The sequence below is a fragment of the Heterocephalus glaber genome, unplaced genomic scaffold (genome assembly GCF_053883595.1).
Source record: "Heterocephalus glaber isolate CG9 unplaced genomic scaffold, H.glaber_assembly_v1.0 deba00001606, whole genome shotgun sequence".
Lineage (NCBI taxonomy): Eukaryota > Metazoa > Chordata > Mammalia > Rodentia > Bathyergidae > Heterocephalus > Heterocephalus glaber.
In genome coordinates this window covers 21,515,039-21,535,867 of record NW_028258377.1, presented here as the reverse complement: position 1 = coordinate 21,535,867, position 20,829 = coordinate 21,515,039, and the positions used below count along the sequence as shown (strand labels likewise).

Here is a 20,829-nt window from a genome sequence, read left to right as displayed (position 1 = left end):
TCCCTAATGAAATGGTCCTGAACTTTCCTGTCAGTTAACTCTTTTTTCAAAAAGAAGCATAAAGTATGTTTGCTTGCTTCCCTTGGTTCTATTTTTGGTATCTTCTTTGGGTCAGACTGCATGTGTTTTAATTATACAAACATATAAATGAGAGATATTTATATTATCCATAGAGTCAGCATGATTACCACTTATTGTGCCTGAAAACGTGTGGATGGGGAGACTGTCGGGGGGAAAAGCAGGCAGGGAGACTTATTCATAGCCTGCACTTGCATTCGTACTTCTCGGATCCTGATGCTTTACTCCTTTATATGTATACAAAGAGTCCCCCAAATATCATCTGCATCCTACTACTTTCTAGCATAGACCCCACTCAGCAGTTCAGCAGCCAGGACAGGAATTATGTGTCTGAACCTTGCAGAGAAAGCAATATCGCACGTGTATTCTGTGTGCATAATTGAGGACTCCAATTTGCCATGCTCTATTATCTAGAATTAAACATAAAAGACAGTTGATAAATACCACATTCAGCTGAAAACACAAATGAATCAAAATGTTATAGTTTCTCTCCACAGGTAATAATTAACATTCTTGTGAATTTCTCTGTGTGCCATGGAGCATCCATTAAATGGCATGCTAGCAAAAACCCTTGTATGCTGGGATGTGTATGTACCTAGACTCAGCAGAGTATCATCTTAGTCTTGGAAGATAAGAAGGAGGGCAGAGAAGGATAATGATCATGAAATTTTCAGAGCAATATGACATATGGCCCTTACCAAATGTTTATATCTGAACTAAAGTATAAATGAAAAACATACATGGAAAAGTGAGGCGTTTTTGTAGTTAACAACCACAGGAGAAATAAGAGTTGAGGTGGAAACTGTGGCTTACACAAAAGATTGGCATAGGACATCTCTATCTCCCTACAGATGAGGGACTTGGTACCTCTGAAAGTCCTTGGATCTAGGGTAGGTGCTCAATATTTGGTGGCTGAATGAAACCCTGAACCAATGAAGACATGAAAAAGAGGATAAATATACAAATAAATGAATAAAAGTAAATGGACAAAGAGCTCAGGTCATGTGTCACTGTTCTTATGCAAGGAATTTAATTGGAGAGAAGACAAAAGGAATTTTGTAAAGGTATCATCACATTCTCGGATTTCTCACAGAAAATGCAAGAAGCTTTAGCAAGGGGCTACTCACATATGGTTTGCTAGCTCTGTACAAAGAAGTACGCATAGACTGGAAACTGATTATATGTCATTTGTAGGTCAGAGAGGCATATTTAAGGGCTACATATGACCAGCTGGAGGTGTTCAAGTCTGTGTCAAAGCTCCAGTTGTTAGACCTAGAACAGAGCCATTATGAAATACCTTCCACCCATCAGCACGGCTGGTTGAGAAAGTCAGTATTTCATCTCATCTGATCTGAAAAGGCTTCCCGAAGGAGGTGGAATTCCATATATCTTGTTTTTGATGTGCAAACCCTTAGCAGTACTATCTTTTTTTCCTTGCCAATTCAGTTGCTTTTTGTATCATCAGATACAATAGATGAATTAGGATCCATGCTGCCCAGGTGAGACAGAGGCCTTTAGCAAAGATTTTTTTTAGCGCGATGGTTTTGTGATGGAAAGTGAACATTTTTCAGATGGCAGAGAGGGCCACAGGAGATCCTGTTATGCAGTGTGTGGGAGTAAAATGTGTCATTTCTACTTGGGGTTTGAAGGAGGACTCTGCCCTCCTTCATTCCATGGGGATCTCTGCTCCTAAGCATTTGTTGTCATGTTTGGGTGGCTGCAAGAGAGGGAAAAAAATGCTATAGTTGGAGATATAGAGATAGGGAGAGACAGAGAGACAGAGACAGAGAGAATGAATGAATTAGGTTTTGGCAAGGGCACCCACAATGGTTTTCTTGAAGTTTGGCAAAGTTCAAGTTTTTGACCTTTGTCCCAAGTGATACCATGCAACATCCCCTTGGAAATATTCCAGCAGCATTCCTGTTGGAATTTAGTATGCTTTCAACCCCTTTGCTTTTGCTGTACTTGTTAAGGTATAATTAACCAACTAGTTAATTAAACCACCCAAGTGTGACAAGAGCATCCATTCAACAGAGAATAAAATAGTATCTTTGCCTTCATGATGTTTGCTTTCTAGTGCAAAAAGATAGGATTTTTTAAAAAATGGGTGTCAAGAAGTACTTTAGGGAGAAAGAAAGCAAATTAAGCAGGATGAGGCAACTGAGGTTATCTTTCAAGATGACATTTGAGCTGCTACTGGCAGACAGTGAAGGAGTGAGTTACTCAATTATGTGTATCCTCAGACTAAGGCTTTAGCAAGTGCAAAGGGCCTGGGGCAGAATCCTACTTGACTGGTTTCCAAATCAGGCACAAGCCAGTAAGGCTCTAGAACCTTTTTTGTTTATTTCAATGCTTTCTTCAAGAACCAGGCTTAAAGCTGACAACAGACCTAGGCTTCTTTTCCAATCAATCCCTATTCCTGTGCCAGATTTAAAATGCCTTTGTTTTTGCTATTTCCTCTGCCTGAAGCATTGCTCTTCCAAATAGTGGAATGGTTCTTTCCCTTTCAGGTCTCTGATCAAATATCATCTGATCAGAAAAACCTTTCTAGATCATACTATTAAAGTGTCAGATAAGCAGTGTTAGAAATGGAGATTATTTCCCCTACCAAATCTGATTTATTTCACATGAGAGATGACTCCCTCTCTGCATTATGGGATTAAGAATGAGCCCATTTGGGGTGATAAATACTAAATGTTTCAGTAACCCAAGAAGCTCTGAGAAACAAATTGCTAATTTATGACTTAAACCAACCAAATCTAGCGAGCAGCTCAGGACATTAGTAAGTCATTCAACAGTGGATTGCAACGATAAAACAACCTGTGTGGCTCATAAATGAGCCAGAGAAACTTAAAAATCTTGATTTTACTGTAGAATTTTTACGCAAAAGGGGGCTGATGCTTTATCACTAGCAGTGCTAAAGAAAACCTAGGCCTTTCTTGTGCTGATTTTCATAGACAACAAAAGACTTGATCAAAGGAATGTAGCTACTACAAGGCAGTTCAAATTGTCCAACATCTGATAGATTTATTCCAGTGCATTTGAGTTTCAAATATGAAAAATAAGCCCACTTATTTTACTATTCTGTAAGACCCAGAGCTACTTTAACTCATTAGTAGAACAAAGGATCCCTTATTCTTAATGGTTCTATTTACCTTAAAAACATCTGGTAAGAGAAAAACTTCAAGTCATCCAAATAATATTCTTTGAATTCTAGCTTCTATGTCACTTCCTTATCTACCACCTCAAGAAAGAATTAGCCTATTCAGGCATAAAATAAATGAATATTGGCATTTACTGATTGCCTTTATTTGTAATGCATGTTCTGAGAGCTTTGAATGTACTATCTCATTTAACTGTCTTTACCATAAGGGAACTGTAATTAACCACCTTTTAGGATGGAACCGCTTATGGATGAGGAAATAGAGGCATACAAAGGTTAAGTACCTCAAGATTATGGTTGCCTAATGCCAACAGTGCCCCAGGCCAAACTAGAGAGATCAATATCTCGGAGACCTAAGAAGCCCTGGAAATGGTGAGAGAAACTCTGACTATATAGGATCCAGTTTTTCCAGTGGTACACCATGGCAGTCAGTAGTCTGATGGCATTGACTCCTCATCGTGCCCTAAAACTGAAGGTTCTCCAGCACACATGCCTCCCGTCCAGTGTTTTTCTAAAATTGTTTGCATCTTGGGTAGAGATGGGTATTTTCTCATCTTTCCCTGCTCAGCCACTAGGCACTTCTGCTCATCCTTCATGCTGCATAAGAAGAGAGACCATGAGCATTGGCGAGGTCTGAACCACTTTAATTGGAAGATAAAAGCAACTCCAAAACAACTTTGAAAGAAACCAATAAACAATTATGAACAAAATCCAAAGGGCACTCTGTCTGACAGCAAGCTTGAGCCATGTAATTCTGGGCCATAGATTCTGCTTCAGGAAGTGCTCAGATATTTGTTTTTCTTGGGTAATTACTTGTGCGTGTGTGTGTGTGTGTGTGTGTGTGTGTGTGTGTGTGTGTGTATTCTGAAGACAGAAAAGGTATTCTGAAAATGTCTCCTGCAATCCACCCTATACATCCCATTACATCAGCTGCCACTTGCCATGAAAGAGGACAGAGGCCAGGGTCTGACATTCAGCTGACTTCTGTTTATATAGCATGGAGAAACTCTTGTTCCCTTGCCCTATAAGACATGTACCAGGAGAGATTTTGGGAAAAGGTCACCCAGATAGTAAATAATTCTGCTGAGCTTTGAAGTGAAAATGCTCCTGGAACCTTTATCCCACCCTTGCCATTTAGCTGGTTTGCCTTGGTCATTCTTGCTGTTAATGAACGGTATGGGTCACAGTTTGTCCGTGTCACTGTGTTCATCAGAGGCTCAATCTGAAATCAAAATCATATTTTATCTTTGTTTTGGTCCTCTTCCTTTGTTTGGGGGAAATATCATGAATGTCTCAAAGAAAGAACAAAAGAAGGAATAAAATACACTCCACAAAAAATCTACTTAAAGGGCTAAAAAAAAAATGGCATCTTGATGGGAGGGAATTCTACTATGAGGGGCTGCCCCCCCCAAAAAAAATTAGTTTGGTCTTTGAAAAACATATTATCTTTCATAAGTAGGGAAATATCCAAAGCATGCCCAACCTATTTTACAATAAGACCTTGAAAAGCTATGTGATGAGCAGGGATGAGAAGAGTTTAAATTTTTGATGCAATTCTCTGCTTGGGAAAGTGATAATGCAGCTCAAATAACAGACAGTATTTTCTGCTACAGTGCAACAATCAGCATAACGTCTGCACGTATTAATAATTTCACTCCTAAACTTCTCGACAGGGAGCTCATGGGTCTTAATAGTATTGTCAAGATCCTTAGGGCAATTGAAAAACCCAAAATCATTACTTTCTACTGATAAGCTTTCCTCTCCCAGAGGATGCCCAAATACCTAGGGTAATGTAGATTTATGGAAATGCTCAGATAGGCACTGCTCAGATAGAACTTTGCAATAAAATCTCCTCTTTAGAAGAGTTCTTCTCAAGTATTTCAAGTGATCAGTCTGTCTGTCTGTCTATCATGTGTGTGTGCGCGCATGCTCACATGCGTGTGTGTGTGTGTATCCAGTGGAGTTGACATTGATTGCAAGGAATATTTTCCTAATGATTTAGCAAAGCAAAGACTGAGCATGGGGTATGGTAAAATGGTAGAACACCTAACATTAAAATGTCTTCCTGATCCATCCTGCTTGAGAACTTGCCCTATTTGGGAAAGTCGATCCCAAATCGATCCCAAAGAAGGCAACTGTTTGCTATTAAACACTTAAGCCCAAGGCAGCTGGTGACTGGGCACCAAATTCAAGATCCTCCTTCTCCCTCCTCCCCACAACAGTGCCTGCCTGAGCCCAGCTGGGCTTGCACTGAACAGGTGTGGCCCTCCACTGTGATCTGGCCACAGCTGAACCATTAGAGCAAATTCCAGGCTCCTGCTCAGACTCTCCGCTATCCAGTGACCCTCAGTGACAGTCTCCATCTGAAAATTATCAATAGCAGCAGGGGCTTGGCCAAAAGGCACCAATGGAAGATCTGCTTCAGGGAAAGATATTTTGAAGTTGCAAAAGTGTGCCCATCTGAAATTTAACTTTGATCGGCTCCAAAAGGGCTTCAAGGGACAGACATCATGGTTTTGAAAAAAAATCAACATTTCTGTGAAATGTCCAGTATAGGAAAAGCCATAGAAACGAAATAGATTCACTTCTGCCAGAGGCTGTGGGAGAGAGGGGAGGAACGGGGAGGAATTGCCAAGGGGTATGGTGTTTGCTTTGAGGTTGATGAAATGTTCTAAAATTTGATAGTAATGATGGTTACACAGCTCATTGAGTATACTAAAGAAATACCAAAATGTATACTTTCAAGAGGCGAATTTTATAATATATCAGGTATTTGAGAACAAATAAAAGGTGATCAGACAGAATCACCATTGAAGACAGGAGTCAAAGTCACCTTCTCCCTGTGTCGGATTGTCTCTCTAGTAAAGGAATTTCTCAAGAGAAAAAGATTTAGGAGGATTAAGAAAGGCTCACTGTTGATTCCAGCAATCAACTGGATTGCTCAAAAGACAGAGCTAGGGATATACTCTGATCCCTCTCCACTGAAACTTTCACATACGAGCACCCAGGACATAGGTTGTCCATTCATTCTTTGGCTGCTAGTGCTGTCTCGGTCATTGTGGCTTCCCCTGGGTGAAGTACAAATGGGAGGAACAGACCCTTTTCCCTGAGGAACTAGTAACATAATGAATAAAAGAGAAACCAGAAATAACATAAAACCATGTGCTGAGGGTCATAAAAGAGAGGTACTGAGTATGCAAAGTGCGTACCCAGGAGGGACACAGATATGTTACAGTTCAATGCCAAATTTGAGGTGGGAGACTTATCAGTTAGCCTCCCTGCTCCTTCGTTATCTCATCTTCAAAAGGAAGAACGTATCCACTTTGAAAGGTGTTGCAAGTTTTAAATTGGATGCAATATGCAGAGTGCTTCTCACGCAACTGGTGCTGAGTAAATGAAAGTTATTGTTTTTAGAGGTTCTAACCTTTCCCTCCAACCCTCATCTTTCATGAATACAGGGAGAGCTGACAAAACTTTGGTTTCTAAGCCTACAAATGATTGCTCCTTGTGACACTAATTCCCATGCCTCTGCCACGCAGCACTGATCTGTGTGTCGTTGCGAATGTACTCGGCATGGCTTTTCTCTGAGGTCATATATTTTTCTGAAGTGAGGAGCTATAAATCCTTCCTTCCAAGTGAACACAGCCCTCATCTTCCTGGGTCCTCTGTTCAGCCTGAGTGAGGTCCTTCTGCCAAGAACAGTTCCCTAGGACAGGACAGTGCATGCCCCTCTGCCACGAGGCACTGGCCAGAGCTGGAGCCAAGTGCTGGGAAATGAGAATGAAGAGGGAATTTGGGTCGCTCTTGCACTCTCCTTCCTTCTTTCTCCTCTCCTCTGCAAGGCTTCAGCTCCAGCTTGCCGCAGTCACAGTGAGATAATACTACAGACTGTTCACCTACTCTGGAAAGCCAGCAATACCACCCGGGTTGAGGCCAGAGAAGAGAAGTCCCTGCTTTGGGAGACAAATCATTCAGTAGATGTTAAGGCCGAAAAAAAAGGAGCAAGCTCAAAGTCCAAAGTGCCCAATATTTCCCGACGAATAAAGAAATGTCTTTCCAAACACAGGAGGAGGCTAGACTTGGACCCACTCCCTTTACCCCTCCATCCCCAGGTGTTGGCAAAATACCTCCAGTCAGAAAAGGGCAGGACAAGCCAGAACGGAGCATGCCCTCAGCTCTGCTTCTGACAGACCTCTCCGCCGCTCAGCCCTCACAGCCCTGGTAGTGGAGCCAGGGAGCAGCTGAAGAGGGCGGGGGAGGGCCTTTAGGGAAGGCATAAAAAAGACATTGTGCTGCAGTTTGGCTGTTCTGGCCTATTTCTCCTGAATCAAGCAGCATCGTGAGGCAGTGCAGAGCCTGGAGTTGGGTGCTTCCCTCCAATTTCTCACAAGATTTGATTCTGCCATTTAAGCATATGTGCAAAAAAAACAATGATTCAAACTAGTTTTCCTCTGTACTTGGTAGGTGAACATCCACCCAGGCCACTGTCCTGTCTCTCTGTGATGAATGCTCTGATCTTGTTTATGTTCCTTTGCATATGGCTAGGAGAGGAAAAGACCTTGGGATCACATAAGAAATAACAAAATACCACCTACTAAGCTGTGCGATGTTTGGTGTATTAACTTCTCTCAACCTCACTTGCTGCATCTGTGAAATGGGGAAGATAAGCGACCTGCCCCATGAGAGTGAGGGGCAATGTATACAGTGATACCTCAGTTCATGTTTTACGATTTGGGAGGAGATGGCCACATTTGTGTTTGTGTGGGCAAGCAGGTCACTCTTGTGTTTGTCATCCGATGTGGAGTTTGTGAACCGAAGCAAATTTTGTTCAATGCTTTTGAGAACGGAATTGTTTGTGAGCAGAAGTGTTCGTGAATCGAGGTATTACTATACAAATCGCTTATGCACAAGATTTTGCATAGTACCAGACACGCAAGGAGGACGTAACTCATAGCTCCTGTGGTCAGTATTATGGTGTTATTGCCATTAACAGTTACTGTTTTCTTTGTGGAAATGGAACAGTTCTGGTTCCTCAGTTTCACTTTCATGATCTTTCAGAACACATTCTTGGGACTAGCCCATATCAATGCCCCAGGCCGCGTCACTGAGTCCCTCTTCCTTTCTGCAGTCTGAATTTGAAGATGGGGGGCCCAGAGGTGGGGATTTTACTTCCATATGTTCATTTTTGAAATTTCCCTCCAAAAGTACATCTCAAAGAGCTAGGTTCCTGGCTCTGTGACTTCCCAGGAGGTACTCGTCCCTTTCCTCAGAGCCAGAGTTGCCGTGGCTGCTATTACTATTATCAGTAGCATTAATTATACCAAATAATAATACATTAATAGTCCTTATTAATAGCTCCTATGTGCCAAGAATTGTGCTAGGCTGTTTAGAAGTATACTTTCATCTCATTTTCCTAAAACCCATATATGAGAAATTAAATTACCCATTCTGCAGATGAAGAAACAGAAAAAAGTACATAGCTTTCCAGTGGTTGCATTTTTAGTAGGAGCTCAGAGCCAACTGTCAGTCTGGCCATCTGTAATCAAGTTCACCCTTCTTACTTCTAACCAAGGCTGCTATTCTGGAAAGACTTCACCCCTCTGGCTCCCATCCAAAGTCAAATTTGAACAGAGTTTTCATCAACCAGAGATTCCCAACTTTCTGCCAACACCAGCCCCACTTCTAGCAACTTCAAATTGCTGTCAAGATCTGACTTGCCTCAGAGAGGAGGGTCCAGGAAAGAGGGGAGAGGGTTTGTGGTTCATTCATCATCTCAGGTCTGAGGGGGTTGATATGCTTAAAGACCAACAGTGAGATGCATAAATCACTCAAGGAATGAGTGATTTGTTAATGGTAGGAGGGCCCTTACTTTTATTTTTTCTTTTGTACACTTCATCATCATTTTGAATCACCAGGGAAACTCGGTGCACACTCTAAAGCAAGACAAGGCCATTTCATTGTGCCCCTGCCCTCTCACTCCTTCATACCCTTGCCCTTGGCAAGAGCAGACCCAGCCTAAATGCCTCCCCTAGCTGTTTATTAAGACAGAGTACAACAACAATAGCCAATTATTAATAATTTGCTTCTTTAGCTCCCCAGAAAATTCCGCCTTTGCATTATTTTAAATGTAGGTGTTGGTTGTTTCCATGTGTATTTGAACAACTCTGCTCTAGTCAGCCCAAGAGTGTGTGTACCAAGATCTGTAGTCCTCAGATCTTTGCTGGAATTGGTGTTGCTACTCAAGGAGACAGAACTGCTTGGTTTTCCTTAAGACTCCATTATCAGCCAATGAGCAAATGCCAGAGGAAACATGTGAATGACTTTCATGGCAAAATCAACTAGCAGGAGCTCTCCCACAAAATGTCTAAAGCACAGACACTCGGATCACATTGTACCCAGAGTTGGAGTGCAGCTCCTGCATGCACTTCACGTCTTGATATACAAGGAAGCCCCTGCCTAGAAATTCACTTATCTTTTCTAGGAGACTTGACTGTACCTACTTTAGCTTTTAGTAAAGAACCAGTACCACAGTTCCTTCTTGCGAAAAATAAAAGCCACCCAGTTCCTAAAAATAACTTCAAGGTTCCTGATGCAAGACAAATCAGGTGCCATATAATAGTTTGGCAGTGAGGTTTTAATGACAGTTGCCTTTTGCCTATTGATAGTATATTTATTGGGTTGATACTGTGTAAGCACTTAGGCGATGCAGTTATTTGTGGTTAAATTGTATTATCGTGGGATTTTTATATTTATGTAATACAGCCATAAATAATATGCACATTAATTAAACCAAATAAATGTTTGAGACTTAGAATAGACATTAAGGCCTTTTCATTTTTCTCTCATCATGGAGTGGAGGCATCCTTTGTTTGGGAGAAGGGCTTTTTATGCGTTTTAGCTTCTTGGAAAGTAGTAAGGTGTGTTGTCAGACAATTGTCTGCACTTTTGAAATAGAAAAACTTCCCAGCCAGTAAGTATGGTGAATGGCTATGACAAAAGCTGATAAATGCAAAAAGTGCCTGGGCTTATTAGCTGTAGCAGGATCTTGTCACGTTAGAGGGACATTACCTACACTGAATACCAGCGTGCCTCTGTTCGAACTAGGAGTCAAACTGTAATACCAGGAGACAAGAATACAATTGATTGTTTCCAGCAAGATAAGATAACAGGAATGGTTAGGGCTCAGGGCAAACTGGAGAAACAGCCCAGGAGCATTTACCTCTATCCTATTGCCTTGAGAGAATATTCAGTATTTTAATTTTGATTTTTGTTCTAGAAGCAATTTGAATACTCTATAAAATATTGATCTTGAATTTTTGATAATATTCTCATTGAGAGCTGCCAATCTGTCACTTTTGACCTAGATAAATGAAGCCTCGATTTCCTCTCTCTACTCACAACTCAGAGCTGCAGTTATATTTTATCCATCGCTTTATCCCAGAAAGAACCAGTGTTCTAAGTACATAGCTCTGGGGAACTCACCAGTCGTCAGGTAACATGTTTAGCTGCCTTGCAGTCATCCTTTTTCCCTAACTTTCACAGCAACCTTAGCAAGTAGTTTCTGCTGTTTTTCACTGCTTTGCACATGAGTAAACTGATATTAAAGAAGCAAGGTAGTATGCTCTGGATCTGCAACCAGAAGTGGCAGGCTCAATCCTTGAATGGTCCTTTTGATTTTATCTCCTAACCTCTAGCTATGTCCCTCTCTCAGGCATTCCCACGTCACTCTGTATATTCCCCAGTGGTAGCATTTATTACTCTGTATTGTGATTGTCCTTTCCTTCTGTCTTCTTCACCTACTTGAAAATCTGACTTTTGGATAGGTCCGTGAGCAAATAAAATCAACGTAACAGTGGAAATAAATAACCACGATAATTAGGAACCTTCTAATACTAAGGATACTGGATAATTTTATGTTTTGGTTATCGATAATTTAATGTATTTGCAGTGAAATAGAATGCTGCTTCACAGGAGGGTAGAATGAGTGGAGAATTAAATATTCTTTTATCTTCTCCTCTTTTTTTCTCCAATTCTTCCAAAGGTTCTAAGCTTTCTCTTTAGGAAAAATGGAAAGAGAATTTGACTTTTTTTCCAGCTGACTAGGAAACACATCATCCGTTTTACTTGGAACACAGTGCATAGCATCTAAGCCGCTGTGTCTGCCCCCCAGGCAGCACCCCTGGGTACCGTCACTTACTGGCAACTGCAGGAATTCCCCCCATCGGAACACAGAGGGACAGAGGAGGCCACCCAGGCTGGGGTGGGCAAGGAAAACTTAGCTCCAGGTGAACAAACAGGAAGCAGGAGTGACGGCATGACAGTTAGTGAGTGGAATCCCTTACAGGCCTCAGTACTTGGACGGAGTGTGTGGTTTGGAGGGCCAGGGTGGGACTGGGGACAGAGAGCAATGGGAAGCCAGGGCTTGAGGGTGGAGAGGGTGGATTCTCATTGTACACTGTCTCACCTCATCTGCCCCAGGCAAGTCTCATCATTACCTAATGGGGAATAATGATACCACTAGGGTGGGAGTTTAGAGAGGGGAAGAAAGGCATGAGAATTCATTAAGCATGCGTGAAGGGCCTTGGACAGCATCTCTGAGGAATCGTTATTACATCATTTCACCCCCCCTGCCCACCTCTTTCCACTAATGGGAGACAGACAAATGCTGAATAACTTTGTAATAATACATTACTAGATAGACAACAATGCCAGAAAATATAATAGCCTGGTACAGCTATGAACTCCCTCAAAGATATATTTAAAGTGTCACTGATGCATAATGTAAAACATGAATTACAGGTTCATTTGGAGGACACGATTTAAAATCCATACACCTGTTCTGTGGCATTCCCCACTGGGTTTTAGTTATCTTTTTCTGGATGTTAAAAAAAAAAAATTCCCCAAGTAGCTTCAGTCCAGAGATGCAAACTTCAAGGAACCAGTTTTCCTCCACATTTTTTCCTTCCTGTTTTGTTGGTCATGATGGTCTCTAAACCTAGTATCTTCTTGACATGTTGTCTTTTCCTCAGAATGTTTCTGCAGGCTTTGCGGGAAACCTAGCATGTAGATTACACCTTTTGGAGATGTAGCCCGGCCACATAAGGAGACAAGTAGTTGAAATTTGTGTCAAATTGCTTGTTTAAATGACTTGAGCCAACTTCTTAAAGCCAGGACAGCAGGGGCTGAGGATTTTAAGAGTTGGCAGGGGCCAAAATGACAAGGCTCAGCAGTCACCTGGTGAGCTGCCAGCCCTGACTGGAGACTTCAAAAAATAAACTTTCTCAAAGGACACAAATTAAAAGTCATGTTTCCGCATCCATTAAAATGAAATTATAGGCTTACGTTGCATAGTGAACTACTTTCCTTTTCACCGTGCCTAATCTACTTCACCGTGCAGATTGAGAATCGGTTGTTACAAAAACCATGTGCAGAGTTGTCTGTTTTTATCACTATGCGGGAATATTTCCAGAGGTAGAGCTCTCATTTGTTCATTTTTCCTGCAAAGATAGAAGATGTCATTACTTTAAAAACAGGATACAGTCTGGAGTGGAAACCATGACTTGAAACCTCTCCCCTGACCTTCTCCAGAGAGAGTCCTCAGGGTTCATCTCTCAGAAGAGAAGTTAGAGCAGGCTCGCAGGTGTGCTTTGTCAGCTCACTTTTTAAAAATCGTATATACAGACATATGTGTGTTTTCATACATACCTACTTATGTATTTATTTATTTTGAGTTAATTGTCAACACCTACAAAACCCAGGAAATTTCATCCGCAGGTCCAGACTTCTCAGCTTTTCCAACAAAACAAGAAGCCGTGTCTAGTACCTTCCACCCTCCCTTGGTCCCATGTGACCACAGCAGCCTGGGCCCCTAAGGACTCTGCTCCGCTGTCTCCTCTTCAGTGCTATTCAGTTCACAACTGGCTCCATTCACTTTCCTGCCGGACCAGGGGTTTAAATGTGAGACTCCCTAACTTGGGGTGTACACAAATTAAAAGACGTGTGTATATATGTTTATTTCCCTTAAAAAGAATCATTAATTAATTTTATGTATTTATTTAGCTGTGTTAGCTATCGCTCAGAGCTTTGTATGTGCTAGGCAAGCACTCTGACACTGAGCTATACCTCAGCTTTATTTTCAATTGATACACAAAAATTGTACACATTTTGGGGGATACATGTATACGTTGTATAATGATCAGATTAGGGTGATTAACATAATCTGTCGCATCAAGCATTTATTTCTTTGTGGTGAAACATTCAAATTCCTCTTTTAGCCATTTTGGAATATACAACCTATTATCATCGATGGTAATTAGCCCACTGTGCAGTAGGACACAGAACACTGTAAATGTGTACCCACGGGCCAGCCCCTCCCCACCTCTGCTCACCCTCTCCAGCCTTTGGTGACCATCACTCTACTTTCTGCTCCCATAAAATCAGTGTTTGTATTTGAAAGACTGTGTGCAGATTCTGGGGATGCAGCTTAGAGGGAGAGCATTTGCCCATCATGGGTGAAGCCTTGGGTTCCATCCCCAGCATCGCAGAAGGAAAAGAAGGAAAAGAAGGAGAAGGGGCAGAGGCAGGCAGGAGTAGCGGAAGAAGACAGTGGTGCATGCTGAAATGGAATAGAAATGTGCCACAGCAATGGTCACCCCAAGTGCCATGTTCCCTTTTTTGTAGTACTGTGTTAGTTAGTATGTTTCAAATAGTCCCACTGGTCACTCCTCATCCACCTTGGCCTTCCTAACCTTGTTGGTCATTATTCTTCATAGGATGCATATGCATAAATGCAAATTAAAGCATATTATTTATTTGTTCTCGGCACTGAAATGCTTTCTGTCGTTTCACATGCCTCTCTAGTTTATAGCTTCCAGCCATTGTCCACACGAGGACTTCCCAGGTTTGCAGAGTACGTGAGACTGGGACCCACAGGCACTGATAGCTCTTCCTCCTCCCTCTTCTTCCAGGTCCTCCGAACCACCACAGCCAGTCAACTCTGCGGCCCCCTCTTCCGCCCCCTCACAACCACACGTTGTCGCACCACCACTCGTCCGCCAACTCCCTCAACAGGAACTCGCTGACCAATCGGCGCAGTCAGATCCACGCCCCGGCCCCGGCACCCAATGACCTGGCCACCACACCGGAGTCCGTGCAGCTTCAGGACAGTTGGGTGCTAAACAGCAACGTGCCACTAGAGACACGGTAAGTCCTCTTCCCCTGTCAGAGAGTCACACTCTCCTGTCACCTTAGCCCTGTCACCCACCCATCGCCACTGGGTGTCTCAGAGTCTGAGTGGGTGGGTAGCGCAAATGATGAGACAAGCTTAACATCTCCTATTCCCTTGGCAATTTGACCCCAGACAGTAGGTTGACAGGTATTTCTTTGTTCACATGTGTCTCCTTTTAATGCTTGTTTACTCTCTTAGACAGCTCTTGTGTACCCAACTAATAGAATTAGCATAACATATTTTTACTCAAAGGCTCATGGGAAACGTGCTTATAAGGGTATATTGACTGAAAGCTGCTGATAAATTATGCATTTGGCCTTTCCTGAAGTAATAAATGAAGACTCATTTGAAATTAAGTGTTTGGGGAGACCTTGAGAAACAATCCCAGATTCCAGACTGACAGAAGTATAATTTTAATTTATATTTCATCCAACAAGCAGTCTCGCTTTAATCCCTCCTGTACACACTAACAGCTTGATGCCTGTGGGGCAAACAAGAATGTATAAAAACAAACAAGGAAAAAGGGGCCGCACTGATGTAAGCAGGGAAGTCTGAAAATGATCTCTGGGTCTGCCTTTGTTTGGTTTGGCTTTTGCTCCTGTACTTTTTCACCTTCGCTTCTGGTCCTCCAAAACCACGCACACCTCAGCGACCTAGAGGAAGACCCATAGGTCACGGTGTGACGTCTGCTCCATAATTGACAGCAAAGGCTGCAAGCAGGTTGGCCAGGTATTGAGGCAGCTCTGTGGCCTGTCTCCAGATGTTTCCATGGTTCATGTGCCCCTATTGCTAATGTCTCCTTGTCTGGAAGAATCGTGGAGACTACACAGAGAGAAGGCCTCGTTCATACTGACCCTTCCAGAAGTTCCCAAATAGTTTTTAAACTTTAATAACTTAGAGTTGAAGAAAGACAGAAATAATCTGTAATCTTTCTGGTAATGGCCAGTGAATTTTCTGCACACAGCTGGAAGCAATTTTGAAAGCCATGGCATTTGGAGTTATTTCTTAGCTACTTTTTTGTTGTTGTTTTAGTTTTTTAAATAAAATCTTGAAAATGAATATGCTGTGTACCCTTGTCACTGTAATCACTCCAAACTTTGATTTTATTTTCTGATAATTATATTATTTTTAACCATGCCTACAATCTTTATTTCTAGCACTTAAAAGACATCAAATCAATAAAAATTATATCTATATATTGTATGTAATAGACAATTTAAACATCTATGCTGACATAAATCCATAATAAACAGTTTTGCTGGAAGCTACTGGTCAACCAGGCTTGACTCAGGATGTTATTATAGTCGATGCTGGTCTTAAAGACTGGATGAGATTTTCTGTCTTTTTCCTCCCATATTTATAAACTACCCAAAAGTGTTCTGGGTGCTTGTCAGCTTATTTTTACATTAATGGATCATTATTTGAAAAATAGTTTCTGGACAGAAAGGCTAGGTATAATGGATTATATGAAGAAGGAAAAGAAGGTATAAAGAAAAGGAAGTGGAAGTGTGATCACTATTGTAGAAAAGCAGAAAAGATGAAGTAAAGATGAAGAATTCCTTGACCATTGGCAATTCATTTTTCTTGTGCATTTTATGTATGCTGGTCATTAGTGCATACAAGCATTACCTCACTCAACCTAAAATCAACTCACCAAGGTAGAAAGAGAGGATAACTATTGCTATTTTAAAGATGCAAAATCTAGATGTAGAATAAGGAAAGCTGCAGGAAGTCTACGGCTTCCAGGAGATAATGAATTATAAGCCATATTAGACAGAACTCTACCATTCCCTACACACAAAATAAAGTAGCACAATGTCTGATGGGTGAACAACCACAAATCTGAATTCATAGCCCTAATTGTTCCTTTTATAGAACCAGATCCATCAGAGTGTCTGCTTCTTACAGGACGTCTCCCCTTGGTGATCAGAACACATACAATGCATAAGCATACTTCTCATGTAGTCAACTCGTTTTCCAGGAGATTCATTTTAAACCATTTATAATAAAAGCTCCTCATTACAAGCAACTGGTAGAGAGAATCAACAAAACCTGCAGATTATTTTCCTGTTTTCCTGAGGTCGGTTCTCCCAGAATTTACTTTCTGATCTCTAGAGTCCTACTGCAGGTCATATGGATATCTGGCATTTCTCCAAGAATTAGAAAACTTCCAGGATGCATTTGGAAGAGGCGAGTTAAAGTTACCAAACTTTGTCATGTAAACAGGTTTGCCAGAACCTTGAAGTCTACCCAAAAGGAAAAGAAAAAACAAATGAGTGAGAACAACATCTGTGCGTTCATTCATCAGTAAACTTGGAAGCCAAGGATTGAAGGATGCCAGGCCATGGGATGGGGCTTTTAGCAGAAATCAAATGCAGTATACCAAATGTGGTGAATATCTGAAACTTCACTCATGGATCCCAGTAAATAGACCGTGAATGTACAACTGTTGATCAAAATCTTGGTTGATCAAAATTTTAACAGTAGTCCATAGGATTGTTGAAACATATGGTTCACTTTTAAATATTCTTAGTTTATTCTCTTATTAGCAAATATTTACTAAGTTCTTCAAATATGCCAAAAGCAATGTTAGATACTAGAGAGGTAACGAGTACAACATGCGTTCTCTCCTTGAAGCTCTCAATCTAAAGGAGGAGGTCAGCAAGAAGCAGGAAGATGGTGGCTGCAATCATAGAAGGGTAAAAGTTACAGTGATTGTATAGTGAATGAAGTGGTTGAGTCTCCCAGAGTTGTCATGAAAAATTTCACAGCTTAAAGGCTGTTTGAGCTGGGTTTTGAGGAATGAGTAAGAGTTCGCATATTGGAAAAGGAGAAAAAGTCCAATACTATAGCATATTATTTGTTCCCATTCTCTATTGTTTTATTTTTCATATCATCTTGGCAGGTGAGAACTGGACAAATTCATTCATTTAAATACTATAACATTGTGAATTTAATAATGTCATTTCCTTACCCATGAAAGGATAGAAGTAGAAGAGTTCTTTTTAGAGGCATGATGCTGTAAGTAGGTATGGGAGTTCTTCATTATAAGAATGTGATAGGATTCCCATTTCCCTCTCTCATACCAAATCAGAATTGGTTAATCACATCCTGGAGAGAGAACTATTAAAGACAGGATATCCTGAGGGCTGATCATGATGTAGTCACCAATTTATAAAATGCAGTGGAAATTTACAAATAGCTTAGCCATGCCTCTCTCATTAATGTGGATTTCTGGAAGTGATGAAAGAACTTCATGACCCTGGCATTAACGAGCAGGCATTCTGCCACAACCAGGAACCACGTGCCAAGCCCACTGTACTTCTTTAGACTAGTGGGAAATGGACCCTGGCCCTTCTGCACAGCTGTACGAATCCCTATGAGTCTTAGAGAGGCATGTCCAATCTTCTCAGAACTGTGCTTTTTCATTTTCTTTTCTTTTCTTGTGTGTGATGACAAGTAGGATTGGGGTGCTGATTCAGAAGACACAGACAGAAAATAGGAAAGTACCAATATGGAATTTAATGTAAGACAAAAAAGCAAGTAAGTCCTGTATCAATATTAGTTGTATGAAGGAACAATGCGTATGAATTTCTCTTACTGAAAGCTGTCATTTTGTGTATAAGCCATGATATAATCCAAAAAGGAACAAACATAAGGCAGAAGACCTAACTGCAAGCAGTCTGTGCTATACCTCACTGCCCCCACCCCATGCCCCGCTTTCTCCTGTACTTTTTGTGGAACCTCCTAGAATAAGTCCACATGCAATTCTTGGTTGATCTCATCTGTGTATTTCTTCCTCTGCTACCGAGTGCCAAGATCAGGAGCTTCCTGGTCAGTGACTTTTTTAAGAGTGTCTGAAGACGGCTTCTCTTTCCTAAAACCATAGAGAGCAGCTCAGCATCAGGACTTGACTTTTCTTTCTCTGTATGTTTTGCTGAAGCAAGCTTCTCTCTGACTCTGTCCGGATAGCAGTTCCCCAAAGAGAATCCCTAAGCCGGACAAAACTTCCCTTTGAGTTTGGAAGTATTGGAAGCCCTAATTTTAACCATCAAGTTCCTCATCCTGTAAACAAGTTGTCAGGCTGTTTTTAAGATGGTCCTCCATTATTCATTCTAAAAATATCTGTGAGAATCCCTACCACTTGTCAGGCTCTGAGAATTCAAAAAGGGCAAAATCCTGTCCTGACAGAGATAGTGAAGTAGATGCATGCAGGAAATGAACAAATTATGACTACACAAAAGCCCTTCCCTACAATGTGGTAAGTGCCTTGAGAAGGAATATATATTTAAGCTGAGGGTGAGTGAGTGTTAATCAGGCTTAAAAAGAGTTCTAGGCAGCAAAAATAGTGACTACTCAGTGAAGAATCACTAAGATGCCAGGAAATGAATGTAAACTAGAAAGGTAGGCAAGTGCAGCATGGTATAGGCTTTGGGCTGTATTAAAGATTTTAGACTTTACCCAAGAACAATGAAAAGTCATTGAGGAATTTTAAACAGGAAAGTAAAATAATAGATACAGTTTTAGAGTAGGGTAGACTAAAGGTCCAGCTGGCAGGATATTGGAATAGGTGAGATAAAAAGTGGTATGCCTTTGATTAGGGGGGATGGGGCTGCATATTCATGATGTCAGGTATGCTTGCAAGCCAGAATTATGAGACATTAATGATTTCTCATTCATTTCTCATTAATTTTCTGACTTGTGAGTCTGAGTAAATAGTGATGCAATAGGAATAGGTTTTGCGGGAGAAATCAGAAGTCCGGTTTGGGATATGTTAAATTTATGATGTGGCAAGAGGATTAAGTGCAGTTACTTTTGGCAGAACATTTGATTCTAAAATAATGTAAGTAACAGAATATCACACATTTGTAAATAATAGACTATTCAGTGTATCCAAAGATATTTGTAATTAATTTTTCTCTTCTAAAAAAACTCTCTGTAGAAATTCTGTTAAATTTATTCTACATCATCACATAGGTCTGTGAATAACAATTTTTCTTTATCAAGTACTTTTTGCTTGGCACTTCACTTTAATATATAATCCCATTTAATCCCTTACACCCTTCTGTTGAGTGTATGTTATGGTTCCTATTTTAAATAATAGAAAACAAAGTCTTGGGGAGATGAAGTTTCATATCGCCCCATAGTAAGTGGCAGAGATGGGATTTGAACCTGGGTCTACCTGATTACAAACCCCATGTTCTTAACCAACACATAATAGTGCCTTTCGGAACAGAAAAAAAAAAAAACCCAATGCTTATCCTCATGACAAACAGCCAATTAATTTGCCTTGGCCACCAGAATGGTGAAGTCAGTGCTTTATAATGACATAAGACAAGAAATGATCTATGGGACAAACTCCAGCCTGTTACTGGATATAGACTTAGTCATTGTCAAAATCATAAGCAGGGCAAGATGTAAGGACCCCTTTGCTGCGGCTCTGAGGGATCGGTGGCAACCCAGGATGGTAAATCTGAGGCCTTGCTGCTACATGTTGGTGGCAGCGTGGAACATATGAGAGCTGATTTTCAAGGAAAGGTTTAATGCTCTGCATGCTATAAAATGTGAGTGCACATTAACACTGGAAATTGCAACACATAAATACTTTTTCATTCTTTTTTTTTTGGTACCGGAGATCGAACTCAGGTCCTTGCACTTGCATAGCAGGTGGCAAAACCACTGAGCTAAATCCCCAGCCCTATAAATACTTTTTTAGCTTTGTGATTTGTAGTATTTTTTCTTCCAAACAGAGCTTTGCCAGATTGATAAAAGAAAACCAGAAAGCTATGGGAACCATGGCTGGCCCTGACTCTGTGAATGGCACCATTCTAGCTGTGAGCAGGAAGCTGTGGCTTGTATTCTGGTCAGGAATTAGCATAGGGGCTTGCTAAGTGGCATTCAAGGAATCTCGTTTTGGGAGAAGAACTCCAGAAAACATACTTTTTGTCTTTGAGCGTCAGTATCTAATCTGGATGCTTTATTGGCAGTGAGTATTTGAGAATCAAGACACAAGTCCTTTAATAAATCAGGTTCTCACAGAGAAGCATCAAGATTGCAGAAACATCCTCACCATGCTGAGTCCAAAGTCTGTTCCAAACTTGTTCTCAGATTGATTTTTCCATCTCAGGATTAATTTTCTGACAGAATCACTGACAAGCTTGATCTTGAGAATATTAAGCCAAGGTAACCTGTTTGCTTCCCCCCACCCACCCACCCACCCCAGTGTTTTCAAGTAAGGTTTAAAACCAGAATTCATTCTGGGTGTGCCAAATGCACTGAAGCACTTTTCAAATCAATAGGCAGCTTGATTTCTCCATATTGCAAAACATTATGCCCCCTCTAAATTCTCATCAGAGGCAAC

General features: G+C 41.1%; 1 protein-coding gene across 18 annotated transcripts in view; it reads left to right on the top strand.

The window, feature by feature from the left end:
• Tenm2 (teneurin transmembrane protein 2) overlaps positions 1–20,829 on the top strand; it is a 1,248,268-nt gene that overhangs the window by 961,687 nt on the left and 265,752 nt on the right. For all 18 annotated transcript variants that reach the window (XM_087194517.1, XM_087194513.1, XM_087194515.1 and 15 more), the window contains one exon: positions 14,209–14,443. In XM_087194517.1, coding sequence (XP_087050643.1) covers positions 14,209–14,443 — 235 coding nt within the window. The remainder of the gene's footprint in view (positions 1–14,208; positions 14,444–20,829) is intronic.